The 14,300-nt window shown below is 38.8% G+C and overlaps 1 protein-coding gene across 6 annotated transcripts in view; it reads right to left on the bottom strand.

The window, feature by feature from the left end:
- Nucleotides 1–7,338: 7,338 nt before the first annotated feature.
- The window catches only part of ADK (adenosine kinase), a 563,972-nt gene continuing 557,010 nt past the window's right edge, over nucleotides 7,339–14,300 (bottom strand). For all 6 annotated transcript variants that reach the window (XM_003813003.5, XM_008965554.4, XM_034930883.3 and 3 more), the window contains one exon: nucleotides 7,339–8,313. In XM_003813003.5, coding sequence (XP_003813051.2) covers nucleotides 8,189–8,313 — 125 coding nt within the window. In that variant the 3' untranslated portion in view covers nucleotides 7,339–8,188. The remainder of the gene's footprint in view (nucleotides 8,314–14,300) is intronic.

The following is a 14,300-nucleotide window of genomic DNA, read 5'->3' as shown; positions in this document are numbered from 1 at the left end:
GCAGAAATAAATGATTAGAGACTAGACAATAAATAGAAAAGACCAACAAAATTGGTTTTTGAAAAGCTAAATGAAATGGACTCTTTTTTTTTTTTCTTTTGAGATGGATTCTCACACTGTCACCCAGGCTGGAGTGCAATGGCACGATCTCAGCTCACTGCAACCTCTGCCTCCCAGGCTTAAGCCATTCTCCTGCCTCAGCCTCCCAAGTGGCTGGGATTACAGTACCCGCCACTATGCCTGGCTAATTTTTGTATTTTTAGTAGAGATGGGGTTTCACCATGTTGGCCAGGCTGGTCTCAAACTCCTGACCTCAGGTGATCCACACATCTTGGCCTCCCAAAGTGCTGGGATTACAGGTGTGAGCCACCACACCCAGCCATGAAATGGACGCTTGGCTAGAATAAGAAATAAAAGAGGGCTGGGCACGGTGGCTCATGCCTGTAATCCCAGCACTTTGGGAGGCCGAGGCGGGCGGATCACCTGAGGTCAGGAATTTGAGACCAGCCTGACCAACGTGGATAAACCTCGTCTCTACTAAAAATACAAAATTAGCCGGGCGTGGTGGCACATGCCTGTAATCCCAGCTACTAGGGAGGCTGAGGCAGGAGAATCGCTTGAATCTGGGAGGCGGAGGTTGCGGTGAGCCGAGATCGCGCCATTGTACTCCAGCCTGGGCAACAAGAGTGAAACTCTGTCTCAAAAACAAAAACAAAAACAAAAAAAGAAATAAAAGAGAGAAGACTCAAATAAACAAAATGGGGCCAGGCACGGTGGCTCATACCTGTTATTACAGCAGTTTGGGAGGTCAAGGTGGGAAGATGAGTTTGAGCCCAGCCTGGAAAACATAGCAGGACCCTGTCTCTACAAAAAATAAAAAAGTGAGCTGGGTGTGGTAGTGAGCACCTGTAGTCCTAGCCAACTGGGAGGCTAATGCAGGCAGAGGATCACTTGAGCCTAGGAGTTTGAGGTTACAGTGCGTTGTGTCACATCACTCCACTCCAGCCTGGGTGACAAAAAAGAAAATAAAAGTAGAAGAGGAGACATTACAATTGATAACACACACAGAAATACAAAAGATCATAAAAAAGTACTATGAACACCAAAAAAATTGAACAATCTGGAAGAAATGGTACATTCCTGGAAACATATAACCTACCAAGACTGAATCATGAAGAAATTGGAAGTCTGAACAGACCAATAATGAGTAAGTAGATTCAGTCTGTAATTAAGTCTCCCATAAAAAAAAAAAAAAAGCCCAGGATCAGATGACTTCATGGCTGAATTTTACCATTTACAGAAGAACTAATACCAATCCTTCTCAAATTTTTCCACCAAATTGAAGAGGAGGGAATACTTCTAAACAAGTTCATCATTAACCTAATACCAATGCCAGACAAAGACACTACAAGTAAATAAAACTACCAGCCAATATCAATGATGAACATAAATGTAAAAAATCCTCAACAAAATACTAGCAAAGCATATTCAATAGTATATTCAAGGATCATTTACCATGATCAAATGGGATTTATCCCTGGGATGTAAGGCTGATTAAACATATTCAAATCAATAAATGTGATTCATCATATTAACAGAATGAAAGACAAAAACCATGTGATCATCTCAATAGATGCAGAAAAAACATTTGACAAAATTCAAGATCTATTTATGATAAAAACTCTCAGCAAGTTAGGTATAGAAAGAATGTTCCTCAATACAGTTAAGGCCATATATGACAGGGCCACAGCTAATATTATACTCAGTGATAAAAAGTTGAAGGATTTTCCTCTAAGATCAAGAACAAGACAAAGATGCCCATTCCAACCACTTTGGCTCAAAATAGTACTACAAGTGCTAGCCAGAGTAATTAGGCAAGAAAAGAAAAGAAAAGGCATCCAAATAGGAAAGGAAAAAGTGAAATTGTCTGTGTAGATGATAGAATTTTATATATACCAAATCCAAAAGATTCCACCCAAAAAATATTAGAACTGATAAATGAATGAAGTAAAGTTGCAGGATACAAAATCAACATACAAAAGAGTAGCACTTTCATATACTAACAATGATCTATCTGAAAAAAAATAAAACAATCCCATTTACAATAGCAACAAAAGAATAAATTACTTTGGAGTAAATTTAACCAAGGAAGTGAAAGATCTATATACTAAAAACTATAAACATTGATGAAAGAAATTTAAGAATCAGTTGGAAACATTAAATATGTTAAAAGAGAAACTAAAGACGTAAATAAGTGGAAAGATATCCTTTGTTCATGCATCGGAATAATTAATATTTTTAAAATGTCCATACTAGCCAAAGTGATGCAATCCCTATCGAAATTCCAGTGTCATTCTTTTTTTTTTTTTTTTTTTTTGAGACAGGGTGTTGCTCTATTGCCCAGGCAGGAGTGCTCACTGCAACTTCTGCCTCCCAAGCTCAAGCCATCCTCCCACCTCTGCCTCCTGAGTAGCTGGGACTATAGGTGCATGCCACTACATCTGGCTAATTTTTGTATGTTTTGTAGACACGGGGTCTTACTTTGTTGCCCAGGCTGGTCTCAAACTCCTGAGCTCAAGCAATCTGCCTGCCCCAGCTTCCCAAAGTGCTGAGATTACAGGCATGAATCACTACACCTGGCCTCCAATACTATTCTTCACAGAAAGAGGAAAAAAAATCCTAAAATTTATATAGAAGCACCTAAGACCTGAATAACCACAGCAATCTTGACTAAAAAGAACAAAGGAGGAGGCATCACACTACTGGATTTCAAAATCTGTTAGAAAGCGATAGTAACCAAACTGTATGGTACTGGCATTAAAAACAGACATATTGACCAACAGAATAGGACAGAGATTCCAGAAATAAATCCATACATCTATGGTCAATTGATTTATGACAAGGTGCCAAGAACACACAATGGGGAAAGGACAGTCTTTTCAATAAATGGTGCTGAGAAAACTTCCATTCTTCCATATGTGGTTATCCATAAATGGAAGAATGAAAATAGCTCCTTATCTCACCTCATACAATGAACAACTTTGCCAGGTGCTGTGTAATGCCAGCACTTTGGGGAGCTGAGGTGGGAGGATCACTTGAGCCTAGGAGTTTGGGACCAGCCTGGGAAACATAGGGAGACCCCATCTACACAAAAAATAAAAGTAAATTAGCTGGGTGTGGCAGTGCATGCTTGTGGTCTCAGCTACTTGGGAGGCTGAGGTGGGAGGATTGTTTGAGCTTGGGAGGTTGGGGCTGCAGTGAGCCGTGATTGCACTATTGCACTTCAACCTGGGCAACAGAGTGTAAAGAGTTAAATGTAACATCTGAAACTATAAAACTACTAGAAGAAAAGAGGAGAAAAACTTCATGACGTTGATCTGGAGAGCAGTTTTCTGAATATGACTCCACAAGCACAGGCAATGAAAACAAAAGTAGAAAAATAGGATTACATCAAACTAAAAAGCTTCAGCATAGTAAAGAATTAATAAAGTGAAAATACACCCCTCGGATTGGAAGAAAATATTTGTAAATCATACCACGTAAGGGGCTAATATTCAAAATATATAAGGAACTCAAACTACTCAGTAATAAGAAAACAAATAACCCTATTTAAAATGTGAAAAAGACACGAATAGACATTTTGCCAAAGAAAACATATGAATGGCCAACAAATACGTGAAAAAATGCTCAAGATCTCTAGTCATCAGAGAAATGCAAATTAAAACCACAATGAGGTATCACCTCTCACCTGTTAGACTGGCTATTATCAAAAACACGAAAGATAAGAAATGCTGGTGATGTGGAGAAAAGGGAAGCCTTGCATACTGTTGGTGATATTGTAAATTAGTACAGTCATTTTGGAAAACAGCATGGAGGTTCCTCAAAAAACTAAAAATATAATTACCACATGATCCAACGATCCCACTTCTTGGGCATATACCCAAAGGAACTGGAATCAGTATGTCACAGATATGTCTGTTCTTTCATGCTCCCAGCAGCATTATTCACAATAGCCAAGACATGGAAACAACCAAAGTGCCCATCAATGGATAAATTAATTTTTAGAATGTAATCTATATACACAATTGAATACTATTCAGCCTTTTAAAAAATAGGAAATTGGCTGAGTGCAGTGGCTCTCACCTTTAATCCCAGCACTTTGGGAGGCTGAGGTGGGAGGATCGCTTGAGGCCAGGAGTGAGACCAGCCTGGCCAGCATGGCAAAACCCCATCTCTACTAAAAATACAAAAATTAGACAGGTGTGGTGACACATGCCTATAATTCCAGTTACTAGGGTGGCTGAGGCATGAGAATTGCTTGAGCCCAGGAGGCAGAGGTTGTGTAGTGAGCCGAGACAGTGCCACTGCACTCCAGCCTGGGCAACAGAGTAAGTCCCTGTCTCAAAAAATTTTGTTATATTTACCTTATCTTTCATCTACTCATCTCCCTCTTTGTGTTTCTTATCTCTTGATGCACTTTACCATAGGTTGAAAACCTCAGTACACTTTATCTCTATCAGTATGTATTTTATTTAACTAGAATTCATTATTTGCGTATAATTCTTTTTTTTTTTTTTTGAGGCAGGCTTTCCCTCAGGTTGGAATACAATTGTGCAATCAAGGCTCACTGCACCCTCAACCTCCGGGGATCAAGTGATCCTCCCATCTCAGCCTCCTGAGTATCTGGGATCACAGGCATGCACAACCATGCCCAGCTAATTTTTGTATTTTTTTTTTTTTGTAGAGATGGCGTTTCATCATGTTGCCCAGCTGATCTCAAACTCCTGGGCTAAAGTGATCCACCCACCTTGGCCTCCCAAAGTTCTGGGGTTACAGGTGTGAGCCACCATGGCCAGCCTATAATTCTTTTTGTGTGTGTGACGTAAAACCTAAATATAATGAAATAACAACTTAAGTGGGCTATTTCCTGAGCGTTGACAAATGCATGTAACTGTGTAATCCTATTACGATGCAGCATATCATCATCAGTTCAGAAAGTCCCCTCACGACCCTTTCTAGTCAGTTTCCACTTTCCTCCTCCCCTACAAAGGCAACCACTGCTCTTTTTCACTATAGGTTGGTTTTGCTTGTTCTAGACTTTCAAATACATAGAATCTCGCAGTTTGTATGCTTTTGTATCTGGTTTAACTCAGTAAGGTTTTTTTTATTGTTGAACTGATTCATGTTGTGTTATCAGCAGTTAATTTCTTCCTTTTGCTATTTTTTCTTTTTGGGACAGGGTCTCTGTCTGTCACCCAGGTTAGAGTGCAGTGACCCAATCATGGCTCACTGCAGTCTTGACCTTCTGGGCTCAAGCAATTCTCCTACCTCAGCCTCCTGGGTAGCAAAAACAGGTGTGCATCACCATGCCCAGATAATTTTGCTTTTTCTGTGTAGAGATGGGGTCCTCACTATATTGTCCAGGCTGGTCTTAACTCCTGGGCTCAAGTGATCCTCCCACATCAGGCTCCCAAATTGCTGGGATTACAGGCATGGGCCATCACACTCGGTCATCTTTTGCTAAGTATTATTCCACTGTTTGAATATATCAGTTTATCTGCTCTCCTGTTGATGGACAACTATCCCTTTCCAGTTTTTGGCAATGATGAATAAAACTGCTGCAAGTCCTTTGGCGGACATATACTTTCACTTCCATTGGGTAAATATACAGAAGTGAAACAACTGGATGAACGAATAGGTGTATGTTTACTTTTTTATGAAAAACTTGAGGGCCTTTTCCCAAAGTGGTTGTTCAGTTTACATCAGCAATGTTCAGTGGTTGTTCAGTCCATCGGCAATGTTGCTCCATGTCCTCTCCAACATTTGGTGTTGTCATTTTAGTTTTAGTCATTCTAGTGTAGTAGTATTCTCAATGAGGTGTTAAAATTCATTTCTCCCATGATAACAATGTTGGATACTTTATCATGTACTTATTAGTGATTCATATATCTTCTTTTGTAAAGTATCTGTATTTTTGAGTTGTTAGAGTATTAAGATACATTCTGCATATAAGTTCAGACATATGTGTTGTGATTATTGTATCCTGGCCTATGGGGTATCTTAATGGTATCTTTTGATGAACATAAAGTTCTAATTTTTTGAAATCTAATTTATCAATATTTTTGTTATATGGTTAGTGCTCTCGTGCTCTCATGGTTCTTTCCAAGGACTTTTGCTTACCCCAACTTGTGAAAATATTCCCCTGTTTTCTTCTTTAAGTCTAATAGTTTTAGCTGTTATGTTGTGACCATGTTTTATCTCTAATTTTTTGTATGGTATGAGGTCAGGGTCAAAGATTCATTTTTTTCCTTATGAATATCAAGTTTTTATAGCATCATCTGTTGAAAAGATTTTCCTTTCCCCATTGGATCACTTTGGCACCACTGTAAAATATCAAATTATATTTAAATTAATTGCACTACAGATAGTCCTCAACTTTCTATAGTTCAACATACAAGTTTTTGACTTTATATATTTATTTATTTGAGACAAGGTCTTGCTCTGTTGCCCAGGCTGGAGTACATGGGTGTGATCATGGCTCACTGTAGCCTCAGACTCCTGGGCTCAAGTGATCCTCCCAACTCAGCCTCCCGAGTAGCTACAAGTGCAAACCACCACAGGTAATTTTTTTTTTTTTTTTTTTTGAGATGGAGTCTCACTCTGTTGCTCAGGGTGGAGTGCAGTGGTGTGATCTTGCCTCACTGCAACCTCCGCCTCCTGGGTTCAAGCAATTCTCCTGTGTCAGCCTCCCAAGTAGCTGGAATTACAGGTATCCACCACCATGCCTGGCTAATTTTTGTATTTTTAATAGAGATGGAGTTTCACCAACATGGCGGCCAGGCTGGTCTTGAACTCTTGACCTCTAGTGATACCTGCCTCATCCCAAAGTGGTGGAATTACAGGTGTAAGCCACTGTGCCCAGCCTGTGGCTGGATAATTTAAAATTTTTTTTGTAGAGGTAGGGCCTCACTTTGTTACCCAGGCTGGTCTTGAACTCCTGGGCTCAAGTGATCCTCCCACCTTGGCCTCCCAAAGTACTGGGATTACAAGCATGAGCCGCAGCACCTGGCCAAATCCTTTCCTATGATTTGAATTCAGTTTTACAAACATTATCTTTTTTTCTTCAAAAAGAAAATAATCATAATGATAATAACAGCAGCTACTTATTAAGCATTTACAAGGCATTATAACAAATATCTTATACTTGGTAATCTCTCTCAAATCATCTCAATGACCTTCTATGTAAGGGTTATTATCTCATTTTACAAAAAGGAAACTGAGGTTCGAAGATTTACCTAAGGTCATATAAAGTCTGACTCCAGAAGTCCAATTATACCATTTTGTCATCCTTAAAAAAGTGATTTATTGGTCTCCGATACTAAGTTATTCTTCAGTGTATTATATTGCTGTTCTTCATAATTCCATTAACAAATTGGGTGTCATTTCAGGGCCCAGTATTAAATAATGATCTTTCTTCCTCAGTTTGCTGTACACAGGGAAAAGACAGAAAAAAATTCCTATATGACAAGTTTTTGTTTGTATCCAATTACAGAGTTCCATAAGACTATGATTTGAATATTGTGGTACAACTTAAATTTGGCACATTATTTAATTATCCAAAGTTTATTACATGTTTGAGTGCACATTAAAGAGATTATTTGGCATAATTGACAAGATAAAATTTCTGTACCTTATTTGACTATCAGGTGTATATGTGGTATATTTATGTATGTGTGTGTATAGACACACATATACTCCTAAATTAAATATATTTGTATAAAAAGCTAAAGATTACTATGTTAAGATTAATTCATTAAAAAATCTATTATATTAAATTGCATCTGCATTCAAAGCAGAAATGTAAAAAAACAAATCAGTGTACTAAATACACATGAATTTACAAAGTAATTGAAAATGAAATAAAAATTTCTATTGAAATGTTATATTCTTGTTTAATTGGCATTTAAGTGGCACTATCAAACTATGGAAATAAACATCATTTTTTAGATTGTTGAGATAATAAAGATTCTACAAGCATTACCGTACCCTTGTACCCTCTAAATTAAGATTCAGCATTATTATAGTAGGAAAAAATGGCAGATAATTTTCTTCTTTATTAATATGGGAATTCTCAGGAAGCAATTAGGGCAGTGTCTGCACTCCTGGGCTTGTGTTTTCAGCTCTTCCATCAGTGGAAGTCTGGCTTCTCAGGAAAGGTGCAGCCAGTCCGTCTAATTATGATGCTTGCTGCATAGTGGCCAGCACGGATACATTCAGTCAGAGGCTTGTCAGAGACCAGTTGAGACAGAAAACCTAGAACACAGGCAAAAAAAAACACATGAGTATTGTATAACAGCAGCAGAAATGTCATACTGGGTCAGACCAATATATGATCTAAGCACCTGTCTCATTCTTCAGCCTTGACAGTAAGAGAAAGTCTTGCGCGTTACCGTTAGGGAGGTCTTTTTTTTTTTCCCCCCCCCGAGATGGAGTCTTGCCCTGTCACACAGGCTGGAGTACAGTGGCATCATCTTGGCCACTGCAACCTCTGCCTCCCAGGTTCAAGCAATTCTCCTGCCTCAGCCTCCTGAATAGCTGGGACTACAGGCATGCACCACCATGCCCAGCTAATTCTTGTAGTTTCAGTAGAGATGGGGTTTCACCATGCTGGCCAGGCTGGTCTTAAACTCCTGACCTCGTGATCTGCCTGCCTTGGCCTGGGATTACAGGTGTTGAGCCACTGTGCCCGGTCGGGAGATCTTTTCCCAAACATCATGAGCTTCCCCTAATATTTATTCTAAAGAGCTCAAGTTGAGACACAACAACTTGCCATCAAGTCAATCTGGTCTTCCTTTTTTTTTTTTTTTTTTTTTTTTGAGGTGGAGTTCCACTCTTGTTGCCCAGGCTGGAGTGCAATGGCATGATCCTGGCCCACTGCAATCTCTGCCTCCCAGGTTCAAGCGATTCTTCTGCCTCAGGCTCCCGAGTAGCTGGGATTACAGGTGCCTTCCATCACGCCCAGCTAATTTTTGTATTTTTAGTAGAGATGGGGTTTCACCATGTTGGCCAGGCTGTTCTCAAACTCCTGACCTCAGGTGATCCGCCTGCCTTGGCCTCCCAAAGTGCTGGGATTACAGGCGTGAGCCACCACACCCAGCCAGGGAAGCATATGTTGATAGGGTCTCAAAATCAACATGGTGAAACACCGTCTCTACTAAAAATACAAAAGTAAATTATCTATACTGGTAATGTGTATATATAATTATACATACGAGCAATGAACAATTAGAAGTTACTAAGAATAAGCCAGGCATCGTGGCTCACGCCTATAATCCCAGCACTCTGAGAGGCCAAGATGGGTGAATTGCTTGAGCTCAGGAGTTTGAGACCAGCATGGGCAACATGGCGAAATCCTGTCTCTACAAAAAATACAAAAATTAGCCATGCATGTTGGTGCATGCCTGTAGACCTAGCTACTCAGGAGGCTGAGGTGAGAGGATTGCTTAAGCCTGGAAGGTTGCGGCTGTGGTTAGCTATGATCATATCACTGCACCCCAACCTGGGTAACAGAGTAGGACCCTGTCTCAAAAACAAAAATTGATTAAAAAGTTAATGTAAGAATATTTATCCATATTTATTCTAAGGTACTTCACATACTTCAAATATTTGAAGTACCTTAGAATAAATCTGACAGAAGTTGTGTAGGGCCTGCACATTGAAAATGACAAAACAATGCTGAGAAATATAAAAGAAGCCTAAATAAATAGACATAAAGTGTTCAAAGGTCAGAAGATTCAATATTATCAGTTCTGCAGGAATTTTTCTATTAATTCATTGGAATACTAATAAAAATTCTAGCATATTTTTCTTATAGAAACTGACAAGCTGCTTCTAAAATTTATATGGAAATTCAAAGGACCTAGGTTAGCAAAAACTCAACTTTGAAAAAGAAGAACAAAGCCAGAGGATTTATACTACCTGATTTCAAAATTTATTATAGAATGATAATAACCAAGACACTATGGTATTAGCATATAGACAAATAGATCAATGGAACTGAACAGAGTCCAGAAATAAACCTACTTCTGTAGAGCCAACTGATTTTTGACACAGGTGCCCAAACAATCCCATCGAGAAAGAAAACTTTAACAAATTGTGTGAAAAAAAAGCATTTCAACCTTTACCTTACACTATCTACAAAAATTCACTTGAAATGAATCACAGACATAAATGTAAGGAATAAAATCCTAAAACTCTTGAGGAGAAAACATAGAAGAAAATCTTAGTGATCTTGGGTTTGCTAAAGATCACTTAGTAAGAGGTAAAAAGTACAAACTTTTCTTTTTTAAAAATTTATTTATTTTTGAGACAGTGTCTCACTATCACCCAGGCTGGAGTGCAGTGGCACACTCATGGCTCACTGCAGCCTCGACCTTCTGGGCTGAAGCTCTTCTCCCACCTCAGCTTTCCTCTAATTCTTGCATTTTTTTGTAGAGATGCTCAGGTTGGTCTTGAACTCCTGGGCTCAAGTAATCTGCCCGCCTTGGCCTCCCAAAGCACTGGGATTACATGTATAAGTTACCACACTTGGCTAAGAATACAACTTTTATAGAAGAAAAAATAATCTGAACTTTGTCACAATTAAATACTTGGTATCTCAATAACAAGAAACAACTCAACACAAAGTAGGCAAAAGTATTTAACATTTTAGCAAAGAAGATAGATGCCAAATAAGCAAATGAAAAAATGTTCAATATCATTATTCATTAAAGAAATGCAAATTAAAATCACAATTAGATACCACTGCACACTCACAGAATGGCTAAAACTGAAAAGACTGACTATAACAAGTGTTGGCAAGGGTGTGATCAACTGGAACTCTCATACACTAATTGTGGGAATGTAAAATGCTAAGACCACTTTCCCAAACCATCTGTCAGTCTTAAAAAGCTAAACATGCGCATATCATATGATCCATTCTATTTCTAGGTATTTACCCAAGGTAGGTGAAAGCACATATCCACACAAAGACTTGCAAATGAATGTTCACAGCAGCTTTATTTGTAATAGCCCCAAACTGGAAACAATCCAAAAGGGGATGAGAAGGAGCAGGAAGGCATGATTAGAAAAGGCCATGGGAGCAGTGGATATGTCCATAGTGATGGTTTCATGGGTGTACACATATGTCCAAAGTTATACAATTGTAAACTTTAGATTCGTACCGTTTATTGTATGTCTATTATGCCACAATAAAACTGTGAAAAAAGAAAAAAAGGATAATTGCAAATAAGACAGGTCAAGAGCAGAAGAATCTGGGCTACCTTCCCCTTAGGGGAAACCTGAGCTGCTGCAGTTAACACTCAAATACTCAGAAGAGCAGATAATAATGAGAAACTGTGCTGCAGCTAGGCTTCTGGGCCTTCCCTGAGGCCCTGGGCAGCCTGAGGGGGATGAAGGTTAATTGAGAAGCTGTGGTATAATGACCTGTAGAGAACATTATAAGTGATTTATGTCCTCCTTCTTCTACCATTCTGACCACACAGACTTTTCCCAGTCAGATTTGGGGAATGCTCTGTATTAGATGAAACAAATAAGTATTCCCAACAAAAGAATAAAATTAAAATGGTTAATAGAATGATGTATTTTAAAGACACTTGCTGAGACTGTAAAATCACTCTCTCAAGAGGTTTAGTAAGAGTATTTATCACTGAGTTTTCAGGTAACAGTCAAAAGTCAATATTAACTTTTCTGCCAAACTGTGAGGCGAAAATGCTCAGTCCACACAGTGAATGGAGCAGATGCCAAATTCAGAGTCAGATCAGCTTACAATGCAAACATGTCTATTAGACGCCTTATAAGCAACATCTGTTTTCTTCATTCCGCCTGGTATGATCATTGTGAGAAAAAGAAAAAGCTCATGTTTATGAAATATTTTTGTGAAGCAAAACCACCAGCATCCTTTTTCTAAGAGAACTAGATGATGAATGAAGTATTCTGAAGAATCTTTTGCTTTGACAAGTGGAGAACCTGGATGCTGAAAAAAGCTAAGACCTTTGCCCAAGGTGAATGTCAGTTTTTCAATAATCTATTTTTAAAAACCAACTAAAATGAAATACAGATACTACATAATCAGTTATAAGTGGAATCTTCAAAAAGTATCTGATGTGAATCTTGAAAGCTGTATAAAATTGTTTAAATAAACAAAGGGAGCTTATATTTAAATAATTGTAGAGAATCCTTTTATAATGGAAGTAAACATCCCCAAGATACTTTTTTATTTTGAAAAATATACATAACATAAAATTTACTATTTTAACAAATTTTAAATGCACAATTCAGTGACATTAAGTACATTCACAATGTGCAACTACTACCTCTATGCATTTTTAGAAGTTTTTCATCACCCCAAAAGAAACTCTGTACCCATTAAACAATAACTCCCCACTCCTCTTTACTTCTAGCCCCTGGTAACTGCTACTCTACTTTTTGTCTCTATAAATTTGCCTATTCTAGGTACCTCATATAAGTGAGATCATACAATATTTGTCTTTTTGTGTCTAGCTTATTTCACTTAGCATAATGTTTCCCAATATAATCTTAGTTTAGATTTTTAATTATTAGCCTGCTTAAAATGTATTTTATTTGAAAAGGATTCCAAATTCAGAAAAAAGTTGCAGGAATAAAAATAGTACAAAAAGCATCTGCATATCATCTACCCAGGTGCACAATATTGTTAACATTTTGCACCATTTGCATGTACTCTTTCTCTGCATACAATTTTATTTCCCTGAACTATTTGAGAGGAAGTTACATTTACCATGTCTTTTTACTTCTGAAAACTTCAGTGTATCTTTTCTGAGAATAAGGATATTCTCTTACACAGCTACAGTGTGGACATCAACATCAACTTCAGTAACACTGTTATCTAATCTACTGTCCATATTTCAATTTAGTCAATTACCCAATAATATCCTTTATGGAAATTTTCTCCTCTGGAACAGAGTCTAGTTCAGGATTTAACTGTGGTATCTTTATAGTTTTTAAAAATCTGGAACATTTCCTCAGATTTTGACTTTTGAGATACGGACATTTTTGAAGAATATAGTCATAACTTACCTCACCTCATTTTTAATTTATTTGTTATTTATTTGAGACAGGGTCTTACTCTGATTGCCCAGGCTGGAGTGCAGTGGCATAATTTTTTTTGGCTCACTGCAGCCTCAACTCCCTAGGCTCAGGTGATTCTCCTACCTCTGCCTCCCGGGTAGCTGGGACCACAGATGCACACCACAACGCCTGGCTAATTTTTTTGTACTTTTAGTAGATGGGGTTTTGTCATGTTGCCCAGGCTGGTCTCGAACTCCTGGACTCAAGCAATCCACCCGCCTCAGCCTCCTAAAGTGCTGGGATTACAGGTGTGAGCCACTGTGTCTGACGCACTTATCCCATTATTTATTTATTTTCCCATTTTTAATAGACTGATTCTAATTTTGGATTTGTCTAATATTTTCTCATGATTAAGTTCAGACTATGCACTCCCAGGCAGACTACTACACACATTATGATGGATCCTTCTCAAAGTGTCACATTTAGAGGCACATCATGTCCATCTGCTGTGCACTGGTGATAGGAATTCTGATCACCTGATCAAGGTGTTGTCCTACTTCTCTCCATTGTATAGTACCTATTTTTTCCCTTGCATCTAACAAGCAGTTTGTGAATAGACAATTTAAGATCACATAGGCCAGGCACGGTGGCTCACACGTGTAATCCCAACACTTTGGGAGGCCGAGGCAGGCAGATCATAAGGTCAGGAGTTTGAGACCAGCCTGGCCAACATGGTGAAACCTCGTCTCTACTAAAAATACAAAAATTTGCCAGGTGTTATGGCACTTGCTTGTAATCCCAGCTACTTGGGAGGCTGAGGCAGGAGAACTGCTTGAACTCAGGAGGCAGAGGTCACAGTGAACCGAGATCATGTCACTGCACTCCAGCCTGGGCAACAAGAATAAAACTCCATCTCAAAAAAAAGAAAAAAGAAAGAAAGAGACCAGAGAGAGAGAGAGGAAGGAAGGAAGGAAGGAAGGAAGGAAGGAAGGAAGGAAGGAAGGGAGGGAGGGAGGGAAAGAAGGAAGGAAGACAGACTGAGCAAATCCTCAAATCAAATTAGGCTGGCCATGGTGGCTCCTGCCTGTAATCCCAGCACTTTGGGAGGCCGAGGGGGGCGGATCACAAGGTCAGGAGTTCAAGAACAGCCTGGTCAATATGATGAAACCCTGTCTCTACTAAAAATACAAAAA

Source organism: Pan paniscus, chromosome 8 (genome assembly GCF_029289425.2).
Source record: "Pan paniscus chromosome 8, NHGRI_mPanPan1-v2.0_pri, whole genome shotgun sequence".
In the NCBI taxonomy this organism is placed as follows: Eukaryota; Metazoa; Chordata; class Mammalia; order Primates; family Hominidae; genus Pan; species Pan paniscus.
Note: the sequence above shows the minus strand (reverse complement) of the source record. Positions and strands in the feature narration are given on the sequence as shown.